This window comes from Trachemys scripta, chromosome 10 (genome assembly GCF_013100865.1).
Source record: "Trachemys scripta elegans isolate TJP31775 chromosome 10, CAS_Tse_1.0, whole genome shotgun sequence".
Lineage (NCBI taxonomy): Eukaryota > Metazoa > Chordata > Testudines > Emydidae > Trachemys > Trachemys scripta.
This window is the reverse complement of record NC_048307.1, coordinates 9,577,761-9,596,764: the sequence shown is the minus strand read 5'-3', so window position 1 is coordinate 9,596,764 and position 19,004 is coordinate 9,577,761. Positions and strand designations below refer to the sequence as shown.

General features: G+C 41.9%; 1 protein-coding gene across 3 annotated transcripts in view; it reads left to right on the top strand.

Annotated features, from left to right (window-relative positions):
- FOXK1 (forkhead box K1) overlaps window positions 1–19,004 on the top strand; it is a 68,888-nt gene that overhangs the window by 15,056 nt on the left and 34,828 nt on the right. Inside the window, exon 1 of one of the 3 annotated variants that reach the window (XM_034785025.1) lies at window positions 4,475–4,492. The exons of the other annotated variants lie outside the window; for them this stretch is intronic. Coding sequence (XP_034640916.1) covers window positions 4,491–4,492 — 2 coding nt within the window. The 5' untranslated portion in view covers window positions 4,475–4,490. Of the gene's footprint in view, window positions 1–4,474; window positions 4,493–19,004 lie in introns of those variants that run through there. 3 annotated transcript variants of the gene reach the window in all.

Sequence of the window (19,004 nt, the reverse complement as noted above, 5' to 3'; positions counted from 1 at the left end):
CTTAGCATGTTGTGAAATGCACTTTAAAGGGGAGAGGCAGACTCTCCATCATAGGCCGATGGAAACCTAACCGTTTTGTGCGCTTAAGCTGGGCACTTGAGAGAGCGCTCAAACAATGGGCTCAATCCTGTACCCATTGAAGTCAATGGTAATATTCCCGTTGACCTCTGAGAGTGAAGGATCAAGCCTATTGAATGTGATCTTTCCTTACGAGATCTTGTATGTAAAATGAGCATCACTGTGAAATTGTGCAGAAAAGCAAGATCACAGGACTGTTGTGTCTCCAGAAGATTTCATAGTGACTTTGCCATTTGGTTGCTTGTGGAGTACAGATTTAGATAAGAACGTGAAGTAGCTGAACACATTTCAAGATGGTTGATGAAAATCAGGAAATAGATTAGAGGAGAAATTACTGAGCTTTGCCTTGTGAACTGTTGAATTGCCTTTTCTCCACCAGAGGGTCTTGATTCAAATGTAACTCAAGTCTTGTTTAGTGATCTTGAAACTGGCATTAGTTTGTGTTGCAGGGTGGTCAAATCTGGACAGTTGTGTCTCTTTTTTGCAGCTCTCTGACAGTGACAGGCTTCCTTCTTGGTAACTTAGCTTATGTGATCTAATAGACAATTTGCCACCATCTGATGGAGTAGAGATGCAAGGGAAGGAAAAAGAGCTGTATAGTATGTTTGTTAAAAAATAAATCCTAATATACCTAATCCATTATGAATCATGTTGGTGCTTATTGTAAGGGGGCATATAAGTAATAGGAATTTTTTCTCTCTTTGATGTTGCCTTTGTTGAACTTCTGTTTTGCCCGTTCTGTACTGTTAGCTTCATTTAAAAGGACGTTAACAGGTAACTTGACATGCACGTTTGATGTTTCTGAAAATCAGTAATCCGTTTTAAAACTAAGCAGTAAAAATTATCTATTTTTTTTTTTCCTTTTTTTTTTTTAATTTTTTTGGTCAAAGGTGCCAGATTGACAGCCCTACAAAGGTGAAGTTCTGTGACACCAGGCCAGGTTCAGTGCTTGGCTACCTGGCCCTGTCAGTGTGCCTCCACTTAGCCTGAGGGAAGACACCCACTCAGTCAATGAAGTCTCTGCTGCTACACTCACTACCAGCAAGAATGCCAATTCTTATGGTGACAGGTTTCAGAGTGGTAGCCGTGTTAGTCTGTATCCGCAAAAACAACGAGGAGTCCTTGTGGTACCTTAGAGACTAATACATTTATTTGGGCATAAGCTTTCGTGGGCTAGAACCCACTTCATCAGATGCCTGAAGTGAAAAATACAGGAGCAGGTATAAATATATGAAAGGATGGGGTTGCTTTACCAAGTGTGAGGTCAGTCTAATGAGATAAATCAATTAACAGCAGGATACCAAGGGAGGAAAAATAACTTTTGAAGTGGTAAGAGAGTGGCCCATTACAGACCAGAAGGTGTGAGTAACAGTAGGGAGAAATTAGTATTGGGGAAATTAAGTTCAGGTTTTGTAATGACCCAACCACTCCCAGTCTTTATTCAGGCCTAATCTGGTGGTATCCAGTTTGCAAATTAATTCCAGTTCTGCAGCTTCACATTGGAGTCTGTTTTTGAAGTTTTTGTTGTTGAAGAATTGCCACTTTTAGGTCTGTTTATTGAGTGACCAGAGAGATTGAAGTGTTCTCCTACTGGTTTTTGAATGGAATCCTAGAATATCAGGGTTGGAAGGGACCTCAGGAGGTCATCTAGTCTAACCCCCTGCTCAAAGCACGACCAATCCCCAACTAAAGCCCCAAATCCCTAAATGGCCCCCTCAAGGATTGAGCTCACAACCCTGGGTTTAGCAGGCCAATGCTCAAACCACTGGGCTATCCCAATTCCTGATGTCAGATTTGTGTCCATTTATTCTTTTGTGTAGAGATTGTCCGGTTTGGCCAATGTACATGGCAGAGGGGCATTGCTGGCACATGATGACATATATCACATTGGTAGATGTGCAAGTGAATGAGCCCCAGATGGTGTGGTTGATGTGGTTAGGTCCTATGATGGTGTCCCTTGAATAGATATGTGGACAGAGTTGGCACTGGGGTTTGTAGCAGGGTTTGGTTCCTGGGTTGGTGTTTTTGCTGTGTGGTGTGTAGTTGCTGGTGAGTATTTGCTTCAGGTTGGGGGGCTGTCTGTAGGCAAGGACTGGCCTGTCTCCCAAGGTCTGAGAGTGAGGGATCACCCTTCAGGATAGGTTGTAGATCCTTGATGATGTGCTGGAGTGGTTTTAGTTGGGGGCTATAGGTGACGGCAGTGGCATTCTGTTATTTTCTGTGTTGGGCGTGTCTTGTAGTAGGTGACTTCTCGGTACCCTTCTGGCTCTGTCAGTCTGTTTCTTCACTTCACCAGATGGGTATTGTAATTTTAAGAACGCTTGATAGAGATTCTGTAGGTGTTTGTCTCTGTCTGAGGGATCGGAGCAAATGCGGTTGTATCTTTGAGCTTGGCTGTAGACAATAGATCGTGTGATGTGTCTGGATGAAAGCTGGAGGCATGTAGGTAAGTATAGCAGTCAGTAGGTTTCTGGTACAGGGTGGTGGTTATGTGACCATCGCTTATTAGCACTGTAGTGTTTCCTGTGTTGTGGATACCAGTCTAATAAGAGGAGCATGGAGACCACCAACTTATTCCACATAAATCACTAAATAGCTGTTTTCACTAAACCTCTTTCAATCAAAATTAACCTGACCTGTATTTTAATGTGTATCCTAGAGGCTCCTTATTCCATTGCCCAGTCCAAACAGGCATCCAGTCCAGCCCTCAACTTTACATATTTAAATTCTTGCAAAATGTCCTCTGAATGTACATTCACCGTTTATGCAAGGTGAACTCCACTTGTAAGAATGGTTGTTAGTTACCCATTACTATTGCTGTGCTTGCTCCATTGATTCTAATGCAGAAAGTAAGCAAAAAAGGACAGGTTAATTGTAGCTTGATTAGCAACAGAGGAAGGAATAAACATCACTGTATCCCTACTGGCAGTGGGACCAAATCAGTGAGAATAGTTTATTTCCATACATCTGAGTGGGTATTCTAAACAATTTAGACTTCTTTTAAAAAATTAGTATATTAAATAGCTTACACAGTTTGTTTTTGTTTCTGGCTCCTGAATGCCATGTCTCTGATTAGAGAGATGAGGTGCGGGAGGTAGTGGTCCAACTTCTGTTGGTGAGAGAGACAAGCTTTCGAGCCTACAAAGACCTTGAAAGCGGCTCTCACCAATAGAAGTTGGTCCAATAAAAGATATTACCTCACTCACCTTGTCTCTTTAATATACTGGGATAGACATGGCTACAACACCACTGCATGTTTCTGATTGTAATTTTGAACTCGTCTAGTCTGGGTATGACTTTTAAATGAACATCAGGTTCTGACACATTATCCCTAATGGGTTTTCCAATTCTTTACTCTGTTCATTGCTTAGGACCCAGTTCTGCAGTGGGTCCTGAGCACCTCTCCGTATCAGGCTCTTTGGGAGTAATTGAACACCCGGGTCAGCTGATGGGCTTGCGGGCTGTAAAATTGCTGTGTAGCTGGAGCCTGAGCTCTGGGATCCTGTGATGGGGGGAGGGTCCTGAGCCCACACATCTACACGGGCATTTTTAGCTCCACAGCCAGAGCCCCCATGAGCCCAAGTTAGCTGACCTCTTTTATTTCAGTGTCGATGTACACGTTCCAGTGTAGACTCTCTCCCCGCTTGCAGTGAGTGATATTCACCCCTGTTTATATTCCTGAGCTTGTTTAAATCCATTTATGATTAAACACTGCTCAAACAGCCAGGTTAAGATTTATTGACATAGAGGAGGGTTGGGAGGGACTAGGAGGGTCACTCTCTACTCTGTTTGTTTCCAGCTGAGCAGAGACTTAATGTTTATTTAAATTGTGCTCATATCTACATGACAACTGTGGAGCCTCAAACAGGATTCTGCTTGAAAAATATGGTGGGAAGGGGCTAATCACTGCTGACTTCCTGGAGCTACTTCGCTGAAAGACCTCCTCTCTCCCCTATATCCCACAGCTGAGTTCAGCAGGGGTGCTGAGCCGGGGCTGCACTTGTATAGAAGGACCAGTTGCTATGGCATTCTCAGCTTTGGAGCTCATGCTCACTGGGTCTGAAACCGTCCTTTATTGACCTTCAGAGCATGCTGCAAGGCCCACTTGCTTTCCTAGCTGTGAGGGATTGGGAGGACTCCAATAGGAGAGATTACAGGCACAGACCTGTTAGGCTCGTCTATGGTAGGGCCTTGTATTATGTGTGTAATTACATTAGATTTTCTAGTGTTTCACTCTGTACCCACACAATATTCTCCTCTTCATCCTGTTGGACCTTGGTGGTTGAATCCCTTTAAAGGAACAGCAGCACTGAATATTCACCACAGGAAAAGAAGCCTCTCTTCTGATAGCAATGAGCCCTGTGTGGTTTGGAATGAATGGAATATTTGGAAACTGACTCCAGTGTTTTGAAATGTAAGACTTAGTGAGACACAATTATAGCACTCCCTTTTTGTTTCCTGCTGCTGATGAATGGGCACTGAGTAACTGGCAAGTTTTATTGGCCTGCATATTTTAAAGGGTGGTATAATGGACTTTAGTTGAGTCATCGGCCAAAGTACATGGGCCGTGTCTTGGTGGTTTTAACCACTGGTCTCCTAATAGAGTTCTTTGAGAGCTGTGATTACGCTGTACATTGGTTTTGGGGATCGTCTTCCATGGTTTCATTCCATCTGGAAATATCTATCAGACCACATGGCTGTGTTACATTCAGCAAATGTTTTACACTTTTCCTTCCTTGTAGGATGCAGCTGTTTGTTTAATCTATAAGTAAGTTTGTCTTAATTGGGTCTAGAACAGGGGTAGTCAATTATTTTTTGTCAAGGTCCAAATTTCTTGGTCAAGGTATAGCCAAGGTCCAGACTTCAGAGAAAATAATAAAATAGTAACAATAATGATAATACGTAAATAAAAAGATTTTGGGGTCCGTTCAAAAGCATCTGGCAGTCCAGATTTGACCTGCAGTCTGTCTGTCTACTACCCCGGTCTAGAATGTTAAGTGTTTATGAAGGCTCATAAATGACTGAGATTTTGATGTGTGGTATATACTCCCTTCAACTGCTTGTAGACAATGATGTAAATTAAAGTAAAATTCTGGCCAGCTGGCTCACAGGTGTTAAAACTGATATGGGGGATTCCCAGAGCTGCAAACACTCTCTTGGATCTGGGAACATAGTTGGAAAACAGTGTTTCTCTAGGGGAGCTTTTTCAGTAGGTTTTCAAGAATTGCATTGAGCTGAGTTGCTTGTATCTCATTAATTTACAAAGTAAAACCTCGGTGCCTTGGAAACTAATTGAACTGAGTTATCTAAAAAGTTACTCTGCACACCTGAGTCTGGACCACAGGGAGCCTCCAGTCTGCCAGTTTCATTGCTGGTGTTAAACCAATTGCTAGGTTCAATCTGTGGAAGTTCTCTCTCACCCATCTATGAAATGCACTTGAGATACTTTGGAGAAATTAGATATTTTCATGAACTGTGGCTTTTATTTAGAAAGCATGGCTGGACCAGGTTTTTGCTCTTCTCAGTTTTGAGCAATATAGCATAGTAAATAAGACTGGTAAAGTGAAGATTCAAATGGCAGAATAAAAATGAATCTGACATCCCTAGGCATTTGGGAATGGTAAAACCAAAACAGTACTGAAGAAACCATCAAAAGGTATTGAAAGGCAGAATTAGGCATGACACTTGATTTCATCTAGGTGAATTTAGTGGAGAGAAATAAACAGTCTAGCATCCTCTTATTTGAGACATTAACCAGTATTTTTTCTTGATAGGAACAATGTCGCTCTCATATTCTTTATTTTTGTGTGGATTTATCAATTGGTGTGTGTGCTGTTGGTGGTAATTAAAATTTGTCTTATATACAGCCAACAAGATAATCTGGTCAAGATATCTGTATAGAGAATGGAATAGCTGATTTAAATTGCAACAGCATTATTTCAGTATAAACTTTTCTTGGAAGCTATGCTTTCTCCCTTTCAGTGTTGAAGTGTTCAAAGAGCCCTCACCAGGCTCTCTCAAACTTTTAAAGAATATATATTGCCAAAGTAGCATTTTGCTGTTTTGTGATGTTAGGTTTTGTTTTTTTTTTTTTAGTATTTCTTTTCTCAGACTTGCTGATTATACCAAGATAATATGTACACAGACTATTTGCTCTGTTCTAATCTGTGTCTTGCTGACTTCTTTTGTGATGTCTAGTGTTTGGGATATCACTCTTCACTAATTCAGTAATGTGTGGTGTCACACATGGATTGGGACATCGCTGAGTAAATATATCAGGAGAAGAAAGAGGCATTTTTGTGTATGTGTACACATGGTGTCAGGATGGAGAATAGAACCCCGAAGTCTAGACCACTTGTCTCCTGCTCTAAACTCTAGACCAGAGGTTCTCAAACTTCATTGCACCATGACCCTCTTCTGACAACAGAAATTACTATACAACCCCAGGAGGGGGGGACCGAAGCCTGAGCCCGCCCGATCCCTGGCACCCCTGGGGAGGTGAGGAAGAGGGCAAAGCTGAAGCCCAAGGGCTTCGGCCCCAGGCAGGATGCCTGTAATCTCAGCCCCACTGCCCCAGGCTGAAGCCCTCAGGCTTTGGCCCCAGGCTCCAGGAAGTCTAAGGCAGCCCTGGTGGCCCCTTTAAAATGGGGTTGCGACCCACGTTGGGGTCCCGACCCACAGTTTGAGAACCACTGCCCTAGACCACATTTCCCACTAAATGGGAGTTTGATCAAAATACCTTTTTAAAAATGTGCCTCTGTGTGGAAAGGTGTGTTAATACATTTGTGAGCTTGGATGAAATGGCATAATATCAAGTGGAGCCCTGTGCCACAAGGCTGAATAGAAAAGGTTCATTAGAACTAACTTACTTATTGGTGCTTTTAAGAGACATTTTTGTGTATAATTAGTGTTTTGCCTGATAATGCAGGTAAAGTTTGTTTTAAATAGACACAGTTGCACTAGAGCACGTCCTCCGCTTGTGTGAAATCCTGTCTTGCTGTGTTGGAAACACCACTAATACATAGTAACATGCAGTCCCCAGGCAACCTGTGGTGTGTTCTCTTTGAATTGTACATAGATGAATTACATATGGTAAATAACTTTTAATCTATGTAACTGCAATGAGAAATGTTAGTAAAAAGTTTCATGTGTGAAAATGAGAAATGGCACTTGTTTTAATTTGCCGTTCTGAAACTTGAGAAGTCTTGTATCTATTGAGCCCACTTAATTTGCATCCTTTCCTCGCGGACTATCACTGAATAAACGTTGGGAGCTTGAAGCACATTAAAAAAACACTTGTGTTGCAGCCTATAGGGGTTGCACATCCCAGTTGAGACTACATAAAACCTACTTATGCTTCTTGTAAACACGAACTGCTGGTTGCTATGGCAGGATTACCATGGGTACAGGACAATTGGGAAACACTTGTTGGAACAAAGAAACCATTTTAATTTTTCTCCTTCGTTCCTTTTTTGTGTGTGAATTCAGGTTTGGAATAATTGGCGTTAATTAAAAAATATGGAGTGATTTTACATTTTCTTTATATTTCTAGAGGCTTTGATATTTCAGGTCCTCAGGTGCCTACATCGGTGAAATGATTAACCAGTTAGAAAAGGCTCTTTTTTCCACAATGAATGACTTGCATTTCATGTTACACATATGCGGAAAGGGGGAGGGGAAGTGTTTGGATGATGGGACATAGTTTTAGTTTGGATCTGAAGTGGAGTAGTGCTCTTTGGTAAATAATTTGTAGATTTTAAGCCCATATGGGACTATTAGATGATCTAGTCTGACCTCCTGTATAACAGGCCATAGAGTTCTACCCAGTTACCCCTCCAGGATGAGGATGGGTGAAAATTCTTAAGCTAATCGTGAAATTGCAGCTTGTTCAATCAATAGTATGGAACGTTGGCTGTGAAAGAAGTTCTTGGCAATTTCCAGGAGCGTTTAGCTAGTCCAGACCGAGCTGCTCAATGGGAGGCATTGTAGACAGTAGTCCGAGGACACTGGTTATGGGGTAGCTTTATGCAGCTAGTGTAGTCACGGCACATTCAGTATTATGAAGCTTCGTTACTTGTGGCTTGGGAAGGCAAGAGAAATAACATCTATCAGAGCCTTTTTTAGTAAGAAGCACTGTAAGAAAAACATGTATAGTTGTAATTTTAAGTCCGCTCTGGGGGAGGTAAATGTGTCTCTCTGCAACTGAAACGTTAAGTGTGACAGCTCACATCATGTAAACTGGTCTTCATGGGAAGCACACCAGGCAAGTGATTGGATAAAATCCTGTTCATTATAATGCTAGTTAGCAGGACTTGGTGCCACTCTTGCTACATCTAGACTTGTGTTCCACAGAAGTTCAGTCATAATTTCTGTAGCAAAAATCTCTCAATGAAGTTTTTATTAGCATAACGATGGTTATATTTAATATAATCTATTTTTTTATTTTTATTTATTGGTAGTCTCTGCAGGCTCTGATACTAAATCTTCATTGGTTATATTGGCTAATGGTTCCAAGTGGCGCATTCCCTACTTCTTCTGAATAACAAAAATGGTTGTTGGTTTCATCAAGCTTTTTGCAGGCAGCTGGAGTTTGTCCCTATATAGTCTGGCATTAAGCACAAAATCCTTTGCCAGCTATGGACACACCAGTGCCCGCTGGCACCAGCAGGGTGGGATAGTACAGTTTTCAGATATGTTCCTCTGTTGCATGCTGAGATGTTCTCCAACGGCATGGGCTGAAATATCAGACTGCCATTTGGCAATGGGAAACCTGTTTGCTTCCAGTGGGTGGGAGAACTGCCCATGATGATGTTAGATTTTCCTGCCTTTACCTCCTGGACTCAACTGTCTCAGTCCATGCTTTGGCTGAGAGCAGTGAAGATTTTCCAGAAAAGCCAGTACTCTGCAGTGCTGACTCTTCCTCTATCATCATGACTCCCTAACTATGGAGATACTCCATTCCTCCATACTCAGCACCAGAGAAACAGCCACAAGATGCTGGTCAGAAAATAAATTTGTTTTTAAGATCAAAATCTTTTTATCAAACAAATATACAACATGAGGGGCAGCAAAATTTCTGTGGTTCTACATTTGTTTGATAAGATTTTTGGTCTGAAAAATAAATATTTTGTGGATGTTTCTCTGCTGCTGAGTGTGGAGGACTGGTAGTAACTCCTTACAGACTGGGAGCATGTGTAATTCCCGGGGTGAGTTAAAGGTAAGGGAGATGTCATTAGATTTCTAGAAATCATAATTTCAATGTTGTCACCCTCTGTGGCATGGCAGGAGTCACTTGCTACTACACCACCATCCTCCTGAAGCCCCACCCCCCAATCTCCAGGTCCTCTGGTTGGTGGAATTGTTGATAATACAGTTTTGTTGGAAGTGGGTTGAGTTGGGTATTGTTCAAAAGCCCTTTCTCCCATGAATGATACCAACCGTGACACCCTAGAACAATTAAGTAGTTATATATATTTGAGAAAATGTTTAAAAATCAACTTTTTATAATTATACTTGAGACTTGCATATCAAACACATAGTTGTCAGAAAAATTAAATTGTGGTTCCAGACTGACAGGGGAGGGATAGCTCAGTGGTTTGAGCATTGGCCTACTAAACCCAGGGTTGTGAGTTCAATCCTTGAGGGGGCCACTTAAGAATCTGGGGCAAAATTAGTACTTGGTCCTGCTAGTGAAGGCAGGGGGCTGGACTCAATGACCTTTACAGGTCCCTTCCAGTTCTGTGAGATAGGTATATCTCCGTTGTTAATTTATTTGTTAATGCTCAGAACATGATACCTGATTAACTTTAATATTACAGATTAATGTAAATGGAAAGGGTGCTTCAAATTGACTTGTCATCATTGACAAAAGAGTGGTTCACTGGTATTGATTATCAGCTTTGTTTATGTAATGAGGCACTGGTTAAGATGTCAGCATCCAGCCAGGAATTACGGGAATCCCTCTGCAAACAGTATGCACATAATTACATAACATAATTAATTACAATCTCACAATAATTTATTATAAAATTCTTGTTTTTACTTTGGTCTTGATGATTTTTAGCCCTCAGAAGGGAGACGAAGTACTGACACCGGTTGCTGAATCTTTGGAGAATACCATGGCAGAGGACCTGGTTAAATGCAGTGCTTGTTGGCACCTTATGTGCTATAAGAAGTGCACCCATAAACTGAATTTGGCAAGGTTGAAGTGCATTGGGCATCAGGAAAAAGTTGAAGATGCCGGGACACGTGCCAGCTGTAGGCAAGACATGCCTTACATTAGGTCCCATGGAATGCATTTTGAGAACACCTTTACTGTGGTAATCCAGAAGCTCCAAAGTGTCCATTAAGCACAGTTTTAACATGTGAGACACATGAGAAACTGTATGAACTGTTAGTGAGAACTGTTGCATGGAAGTAAAGTAAGTAGGTGCATTGACCCAAAAGATGCCCACGCATATGACGTTGCATATCACATCACATTGAGTGCTATACCAATAATGTATACAAGTGTTGTGTCAAAAGGTAAAGGCAACAGAAACAAATATTAATTTTATTACTGCAAACTGAGTGACTTGGCGGAAATTCATAAATTGCCTTGCATAATCTCTTAGGGATGGGAAAGTGGTGGTGATGGCTGATGCGGAATCTAAGTACAGAGGAATGAGCTTTGAACGGGATTGAAGAGGAACAAATGCTTAGCAGAAAGGCTCTTAAAGCACTTATTGAAGATGAAGTGTGGGATATGGATGTGTAATTTTTAGCAATCCTATCCGCAGAAATTAATCACAGTGCATATCCCTAAAAGCCGCAAAAGACATGGCACTGTCAAAAGTAGAAGAAAGCACTAATGTCAACAGTAATAGGAAGACCGTTTGCAGCTGCTACATTTTTACAGGAAGCTTCCCCCCCCCCCCCCCCCCTCTGCAGTATGTGGGAGTTTCAGGGATCCATAGTTGATGCCAAACCTAAAAAAATAATACTGCATGATCTGTACTGCTTAAAGTGATGCATCTGGTGGTCACAGTGACTTCAGCACCAGCAAGTCTGACAATAAGCAAGTGGAGCACAAAACTGCCATTTCATTGCAAAGCCTCATGTATGAGTGTTTGAGTGAAAGAAAGGTTGCCAACACATATGCTGCACAGTTGTGGTGTATGAGTAATCTACCGCTACAAGTGGCTGTTGCTTTAACAGTTCATTCTAAACCCTGTAACAAATTCCTTGTGCATCTTCTGCACAGCATTGGCTTCTCCATTGACTACAACAGAGTACGCTGCCTGATGACTTCAGTTGCAAACAGCGTTCTTCACTGCACGGAACTGAATGAAGGGATGTACATTCCCCTAGACCAGTGGTCCCCAACCTTTTTGTGGCCAGTAGCACATTCATGTTTTCAGAAGAGTGTGGCGGGCGCCAACAATTTTTCAAGGCTTATTTTGTATTTGTACATTAAATAATACGAAAAACATCATATTTAATGTTACATAATATAGATATAAATCCAGAGAAAAGCTGCGAGGACAGAGAATACCGGCGCCCGCAGCCCCGGAGTACTCTGTCCCCAGCAGGTGCGGGGCCCCAGCTTCTCTCCCCTGCTGGGCACTAGGCGGGTAAATTGATCATGGTGGTGATAGGCACATGCCTTATTTATTACATTGGGTTTATCTGTAGTTAAATACACACAATGGTCCCTTGTCTTTATGCTTCTCCATCCCAACATTTGACCCCCTGTCTATATGCAAATGAGCTTTTCACTCAAGAGATAAATTAATTAGTTAAGTAGATGACTTGGTTTCTCAGAGGTATTGCAGATGAAATGAGTCTTGGGAACAAAATGGGTTTTAAGAAAAATTTCTGTTGGAGAAAAAACCCAAAAGGAATGGGAGGATATCTGTGTAAAATCAAAGTATAAAACCAGGTGTTTAACAGTACTCTCTCCCCTATATTACTTGCTGCAAGCCTCTGAAGAGCTATCCTGCTATGTGTTTGCAATATAGTTACCTACTAACATTCATTATAGTATCCAACTAAAGAAGCTTTATTTAAAGTTGAGGAAGAGGCTTCACTGCACCCCTCCTGGTTTAAGACCGCTATAACTTTGACAGAAATAATCCTTTCCGGGATGATGCTATCCATGCTTAGACTCAGGCTGAGAGAGAGTTTTTATTTTTGCCAGGTTAGACAAAATTTGGTGTGTCTGAGAGAATTACTGGAATGCAAAAAGTTTGACCCTTTTTGGATTCAAATAGTACAAACTACATTGGGTTTTAAAAGCTGAAGCTTGGATGTACTCTAGTCATAAAAAGGACAAATTATTTTACGTATGCAGAATAAGATAGTTGTAAATCAACAGACGTCAATTATCAAATGATGTACCGAGCATGCACAGTTCACCTCTCTTTTTTTTCCTAATGATCAAAAGAGTGTAACAATCTAGTTTCAGCAAATAATGCTAATCTGAAATATTAGTTCTCTTGTCAAAAATGGTTCCCCTATCAATTTGGAGGCAGCACTTCAAGGGATAGGTTCATACTTGGGCCAAAGTGAGGCAGATCATTGAAGTTTCTACATAGTCTTAAATTGGCACTGGGCATGCTGAGGCCTAAATTTTACCAGTAGTTCTTCCTTTGCATTGATTGAGGCATCTCCTTTTAGATTGCTTCTTTACACTGTGGGAACAGGGAATGGATTGCTATCTCCTAATTTGTGGGAAAATTGATTTTCATAGATAGGCCTGACTGAATTTTCCTGCTATTCACTAGATTATTATCTCAAGTTATTAGATTGCCAGTTATCTTGTAGCGTTTAACACCTTTGTAAAAGCTGCTGGGGACACTCCCCACATGGTTGTTCCAGACTATAAAGGTTGGTTTTTTATCCTAGGGATGAATAAAGGAAAATCGTTGGTAGCTTGGAGTAAATGTGTGGGGACTGTCCACACCAACCTGTAAAAGTGTCAGGTATCTCGAGGTAACTTGGAATAAGTAACTAGACAAATACACAGTCTAGTGAAGATGAGATTTTTATTTTGTTATAGTGTCATAAATGTAAGGAGTACCTTAGGGGCTTGTCTTCACTACCGGGGTAAGTTGATCTATGTTATGCTACTCCAGCTACTTAGCTTAGGTCGACTTACTCTGGTGTCTTCACTGTGCTGCGTCAACGGGAGACGCTCTCCAGTCGACTTACCTTACTCTTCTCCGGTAGGTGGAGTACTGGGGTCAATTGGAGAGCACTCTGCTGTCGATTTAGTGGGTCTTCACTAGACCCGCTAAATCAACCCCTGCTGCATCGATTGCAGCAGTGTGGATCTCCCAGTAGTAAAGACGAGCCCTTGGATATAGAAATAAAACAGCGTCCCTATGCCGGGAGTTTATGTTCTAACTAGTAGCTGAAAGCTCATGTTGTTCTATGGGTGCAACTTGTAAAGTCGAAGTCCCAGAATTTAAAAAGTGGATGGTAAGAGACAGCAAAACCCAGTGATGATTCAGCCTGGTGATATTCTGAACAGAGAGCTCTTGAATAAAGAGTTGCTTCTATCACTTCATACTGACTCAACAGATATTTTAGGCTATAGATTAACATACAGACACATTCTTGGAATCTGATTATGTAGATTGATGGGGTAAAATGATTGTGATCCTTGGACTGAGGGTAGGCACAGTTATGGAGGCAGAGTTAAGGTTGTTTTTTGAATGACTGACTCCAAGAAGGCTTGTAATGAAACCTTTGCAACTAGTTATGACAGTGGCTCTGTTCCCATCCCAGTTGTTGCTGTGATTGGCACACTGGCAGTGCCAATATAAACTGAGGAATTTGATCAGTTTTAAAGACTGTTTACCCCTTCATCCTAAGAGGTGGTCCTTCAACTCATGGCTAAATCTCAGTGGTGGGGTGGTTAGAGGAAGATTGAATGGCTGCTGCCTGTATTGCTCATGTTACTTTAATAAAGGGAAGATTTTGGCCTTCAGGGCTATAAGCACAGCACTGTTTGCAAGCACTAAAATTCTCCCCATTTAAAAAAGCAGGCATGATCTTCACTCCCTTTCCTGCTATTTTAAGTGAACCCTAGAAATGACATTATTACTTTTTTTGTGATCCCATTCCCCAAAGTATATTTATAATGAAGCATTGCATAAAATACAATTCGACCTCAACTCCATCATAGCACCACTCTGCACACTAGCAGCATCTGCATTTCAAACTCTTTTGTTTCTGAACCTTCTGAGTACAGTGGGATCACATGCTATGACAAAATAAGGAGGATAAGCACAGGTGGCACTGACTTGCTGGTGATGAGTATTGTATACTAGACCTACCTACAGTTTTTGTTTATTTTTTTCCCCGTTTTGTATTTTTCCTACAGTGCCTACTATCTGACAAACTAACACTGTTTTGTTTTTTATCTAGAGTCCTTCACAGTCAGTATGTCTTCTTCATTTTGTCATCTTGCTTTTCTGTGATGGTTTAACTTGAATTATTAATGGTTCTATTAATCTTTACTTTCCAACGTTATTTCCTGGCCCTTTTAATCTCTAATGTATCTTCCCTTTTCCATTATGCATCAGAGCTTAGCAGGAGCTGTTGGGGCTTGAATGCCACATAGTGTGCTTTAAGAAAGAAACCAAGGCTGTAGTATTCTCTTTCTAGCCTATGTAAGTGTTTTGTCTAATGTCTCTCAGTTCAGTATAGGATCATGTAGTGGTAAAGACCTTTCATTGTGGTTTCTTTACTTTCAAACAATTTCCCCTACAGTCTGCTTATTTTTTTGGGGGGGAGGAGGGATATTTTATGTAAAGGCTAGTGTTTCCTAGCATTTTATCTGCAGATCTTACATTGATGAAATGCTTGTGGTCACTATCGTTGGTTCACCACATGAATGTTGCCTTGATGTATGCTGTGTTGTCCAGGATGAGGAGGATGGCTAGGAAGTTTTTGAAAAGTCTTTCTATGTGGTGATACCAGCAGCACCCACACCTCTGCAATCAGGGGCAGGAGCCTTCTCCATGATGCAGCCATTGTAGCCTATCTGTTGCCTTGTGCAGCAGGGGCATAGCAATCACTCTGGAATTTATGCAGTTTTCTTCAACTTGCTTTTATGAGTTTTCTGGAGGTGCAGTTAGATGGAGAGACCTAGCTGTTTCAAAAAACAAAACTAAAAACCAACTGTCGGTCATTGCAAGGCGTACGAACCCCTCTCCTACAGGAAATAAAGGTGTGAATTATGATGTGTGTTGTAACAGTCTGCCACTAACTGGCAGATAGTTACACCTCTACCCCGATGTAACGCTGTCCTCGGGAGCCAAAAAATCTTACCGCATTACAGGTCTGTCGCATCTTACGCGCATTTAACATGCGCGATTTCAACTTTACGCGGTCGGCAAAAACAAACAAACAAAAGAGAAAAACAACAGTTTTAATACTATACATGTAGTGCGGACGATTTCGCCCACCATTGAACTCAGTGGGGTTTTGGCTATACACAGTTTTCGCTTTAGGCGCTAACCGTGGAACGGAACCCCCATGTAAGATGAGACAGACCTGTATAGGTGAAACCGCATTATATCGAACTTGCTTTGATCCACCGGAGTGCGCAGCCCCGCCCCCCCCGGAGCGCTGCTTTACTGTGTTAGAGCTGAATTCGTGTTATATCGGGTCGCGTTATATCGGGGTAGAAGTGTATATGGCCAGTTATTATTGGACATAACTACTGCCAGTAGCAAGTGTCGAGTAAAACTTAGTGCTTTGTAGAGCACTAATGTGGTCTGCAATCATATCAACTGGGAATTCCAAAGGCATCTGAAGGAGGCCACTGTTACGTTGTGTCTAATCTGTGCTTTCACAAAGTGGTCTCTCTTTTGATGGAAACATTAGAGAATATTGGCTGGTAGGAGTCCTTGAAGAGATGTGCAGTATGAATCAAATAAGTTACAGTATTTGAAGCTTTTAACAGATTTTTTTTCTTTTTTAGAAATATACATGCAGTCCTGATTTAGTGCTGAGTGTTCTGCCCTGTTATCTCTTCCTTTGCAAAAGCATAAACCCAGGCATCTGCAAATCCCACGTTGGTGTACACACACCCCTCTCATTCTCTGCCGCCTTCTCAAATAAATGTACCTCGTATCCCAAACTTCAATGTAGATTTAGGGTGGACTTTTTTGGTGTCAAGGCGGGGAAGAAAAGTAACTAAGAGAACGTTGGGGAAAAAAAGCTGCATTCAGTTGCAGCATAATTGGAAACGCAGAGCTTTTGCTGGTGAAAACTTAAGGAGACCCCCTACGTTTCTGATAGGGTTGCTCACCAGCACATGTCCATAATAATTAGTGAACGTTTGCATACTGTTGTGAAGCACTAGCTCAAACAGTGTGAATAATCAGTAATACAGTTAGACTAGCCAATGTTAGCAGCCTCAAACAGAACCAAACCTTAACAGCAATTCTAGGCACAATGTTCTACTTCAGGACCTGATCCTACTATAGGATACTTACCTCAAACTCAATGGAGGTTGATGGGAATCTGGGGTGCATGCTTCCTGGTGGCATTGATTCCTTAGGCCCTGGCTACATTAGAAAAAAATTGTAACCATGTTTAGGTGTGCAGCAAGATGCAGCTGTAATTCTGTAGCATAAACTAGCTACCAGCTTTTTAATCAGATTTAGATGATAGGGCTTGACACAATTTAATGACCATATCTTGGCTAGCAAGTTCCTGCCATTTCTACTACTGGTGGAGGTACAGCTGTGGACAGGTATACGAAAAGTCAGTGTAGACAAAGCCCTGATAAGCAAAGTGCATTAAGCTAACCTACCTTATCTGATGTTTGTCACACAGTTTTCTGACAAAATAGCCATCTCCGTGCTAGCTAGGGAGACTATGCTGAAACTGGTTGTAGTTCTCAGGGTCCTCCTCCAGTGGAGAGGGAAGCCTGCAGTTCTTAACATGAAATCATCACACAGCAGCAAATGGATTGATCTTTAGCTCATGCTATAGGCCCAGCGCTCCTGTTTCTATCGCTCCCTTCCAATTTGAGGGTATGGCGAAGGCCTGGTCCCCACTAAGTCCCCACTTCGGACTAAGGTACGCAAATTCAGCTACGTTAATAACGTAGCTGAATTCGAAGTACCTTAGTCCGAACTTACCGCGGGTTCAGACGCGGCACGGAGGCTCCCCCGTCGATGCTGCGTACTCCTCTCGCCGAGCTGGAGTACCGGCGTCGACGGTGAACACTTCCGGGATCGATTTATCGCGTCTTAACCAGACATGATAAATCGATCCCAGAACATCGATTGCCTGCCGCCGGACCCTCCGGTAAGTGAAGACGTACCCTTAGACATGCGACTGAATCAGATTGCTGCAGGTAGGGCTAGAGAGCCAAAGCAATGTTAAATGGTCTTCATCTAAACATACCTTTATAGTGGGATAGTTCATACTTTGTAACTCATATTTATTTGTGACTTGGAGCTGCAGCATTAAAATACAACAGCAATAGAAGCAGAGTTCTCTAGAAAGCCTAAAAAATATAAGGTAAACCAAAGGAGTATGGTAAAAAGGAAACAAGAAGGGCATAGGGTCCCGCTCAAGGAGCTAAGAGTGACTAAAATACACACACTACTGATAGAGTAGTAGTGTTGAATAGTGGAGAAGCTGTGTGGGGTGAGTGAAGTTCCTTATTCTAAGGACCATTCCTGCAGAAATGAGGTGAGACAGTGGAATGGATTAAGTCGTGCTGGCACACAGATGCCTGTTGAGATGAGGCTGAAGTAGAAGGTCGCATATACGGCTGCTGTTCATATATACCTGTCCTGCACAATGATGCCATCGGGCCTTGTGCAGTTAAACCTATTAAGATCAGCAACAGCTTGGAACCACTAAAAGCTTTGGTAACCATATATTTCTTCAGTCTTCACACAAATGAGGGGACAGACTGGGCATCTGGTATTATAATAATTCCATAACACTGAAATAAAGGGCGGTCTGTCCCCATTAAGGAGTTTTTAAAATGTCTAAACATTGCATTTACTAGTTTAAAACCTTAGTATGTGATGCTCATTGCAGTTTGATATTTTTCTTTCTGTGAGGAAACCCGTGGTGCGTACAAAAGCTTAACCCTGAGTGTTCTCTCAAAAGCCTGTTGTGGGTTGGTCATGCTGGGCTTTGTCTATTACACCCCTGCAAGGTTGTCTGGGACTAATAGTCTGTTGTGTCAAATTGCGCTCTCTCAGCAAAACTGCAGGGGAGCCTGCCTTGAAAGGTTAAATAAACATGGCTGGGTTGTATTGCAGGTGCTGATTTTCTATTTAATGCATTGCTGAGTGCAGGTGGCAGGGCCTCTGAAGTGAATTCGATACAACACAAGCTCCTGCCATATTCAGCAGAACCATTGTGCTTCCAAGCTCCTGAATACTGAGCAAACTCACTTGGAAGATGAAATGGGGAGGAGCGGGAGCTTCATGTCCCTGGAAGCTAGCTTTGCACTACTCATTGCTGATTCCTTAAAAGCACCCTGGGAAGAAGTGAGCTGTGTCCTCAGTGAAAAACTGAGATAAATCTTCCATTTTGGGTCTAGTAGAAATTGTTCTCCTGCCATCAGCACTAGAAACACTAGTGTAAATCACTCACGGGTGTTCTTACCACCATATCCTCCAATTCTGCAGGGTTTAATAACACCAAAGTTACAGTGCTGGTGCCCAATCTACTCTAGTGTTGTGGCATTGCTAGCACATGTGAAGCTGCAGCGAACTGGTGCTAGAGAAATGATGGGAGATTCTCTCTTTTTCTCACTGTAGACAAGACCTCCGCATAATTATATTCTGCTGACTTTTTCCACTCTGAAGCCCGCTACCCTGTGTTTCTCTCCTGCCTCCCTGATGCTGGTACAAGCAAAAATAGTCATGCAGTGATCCGTGGACTGCTTGTATTGATTA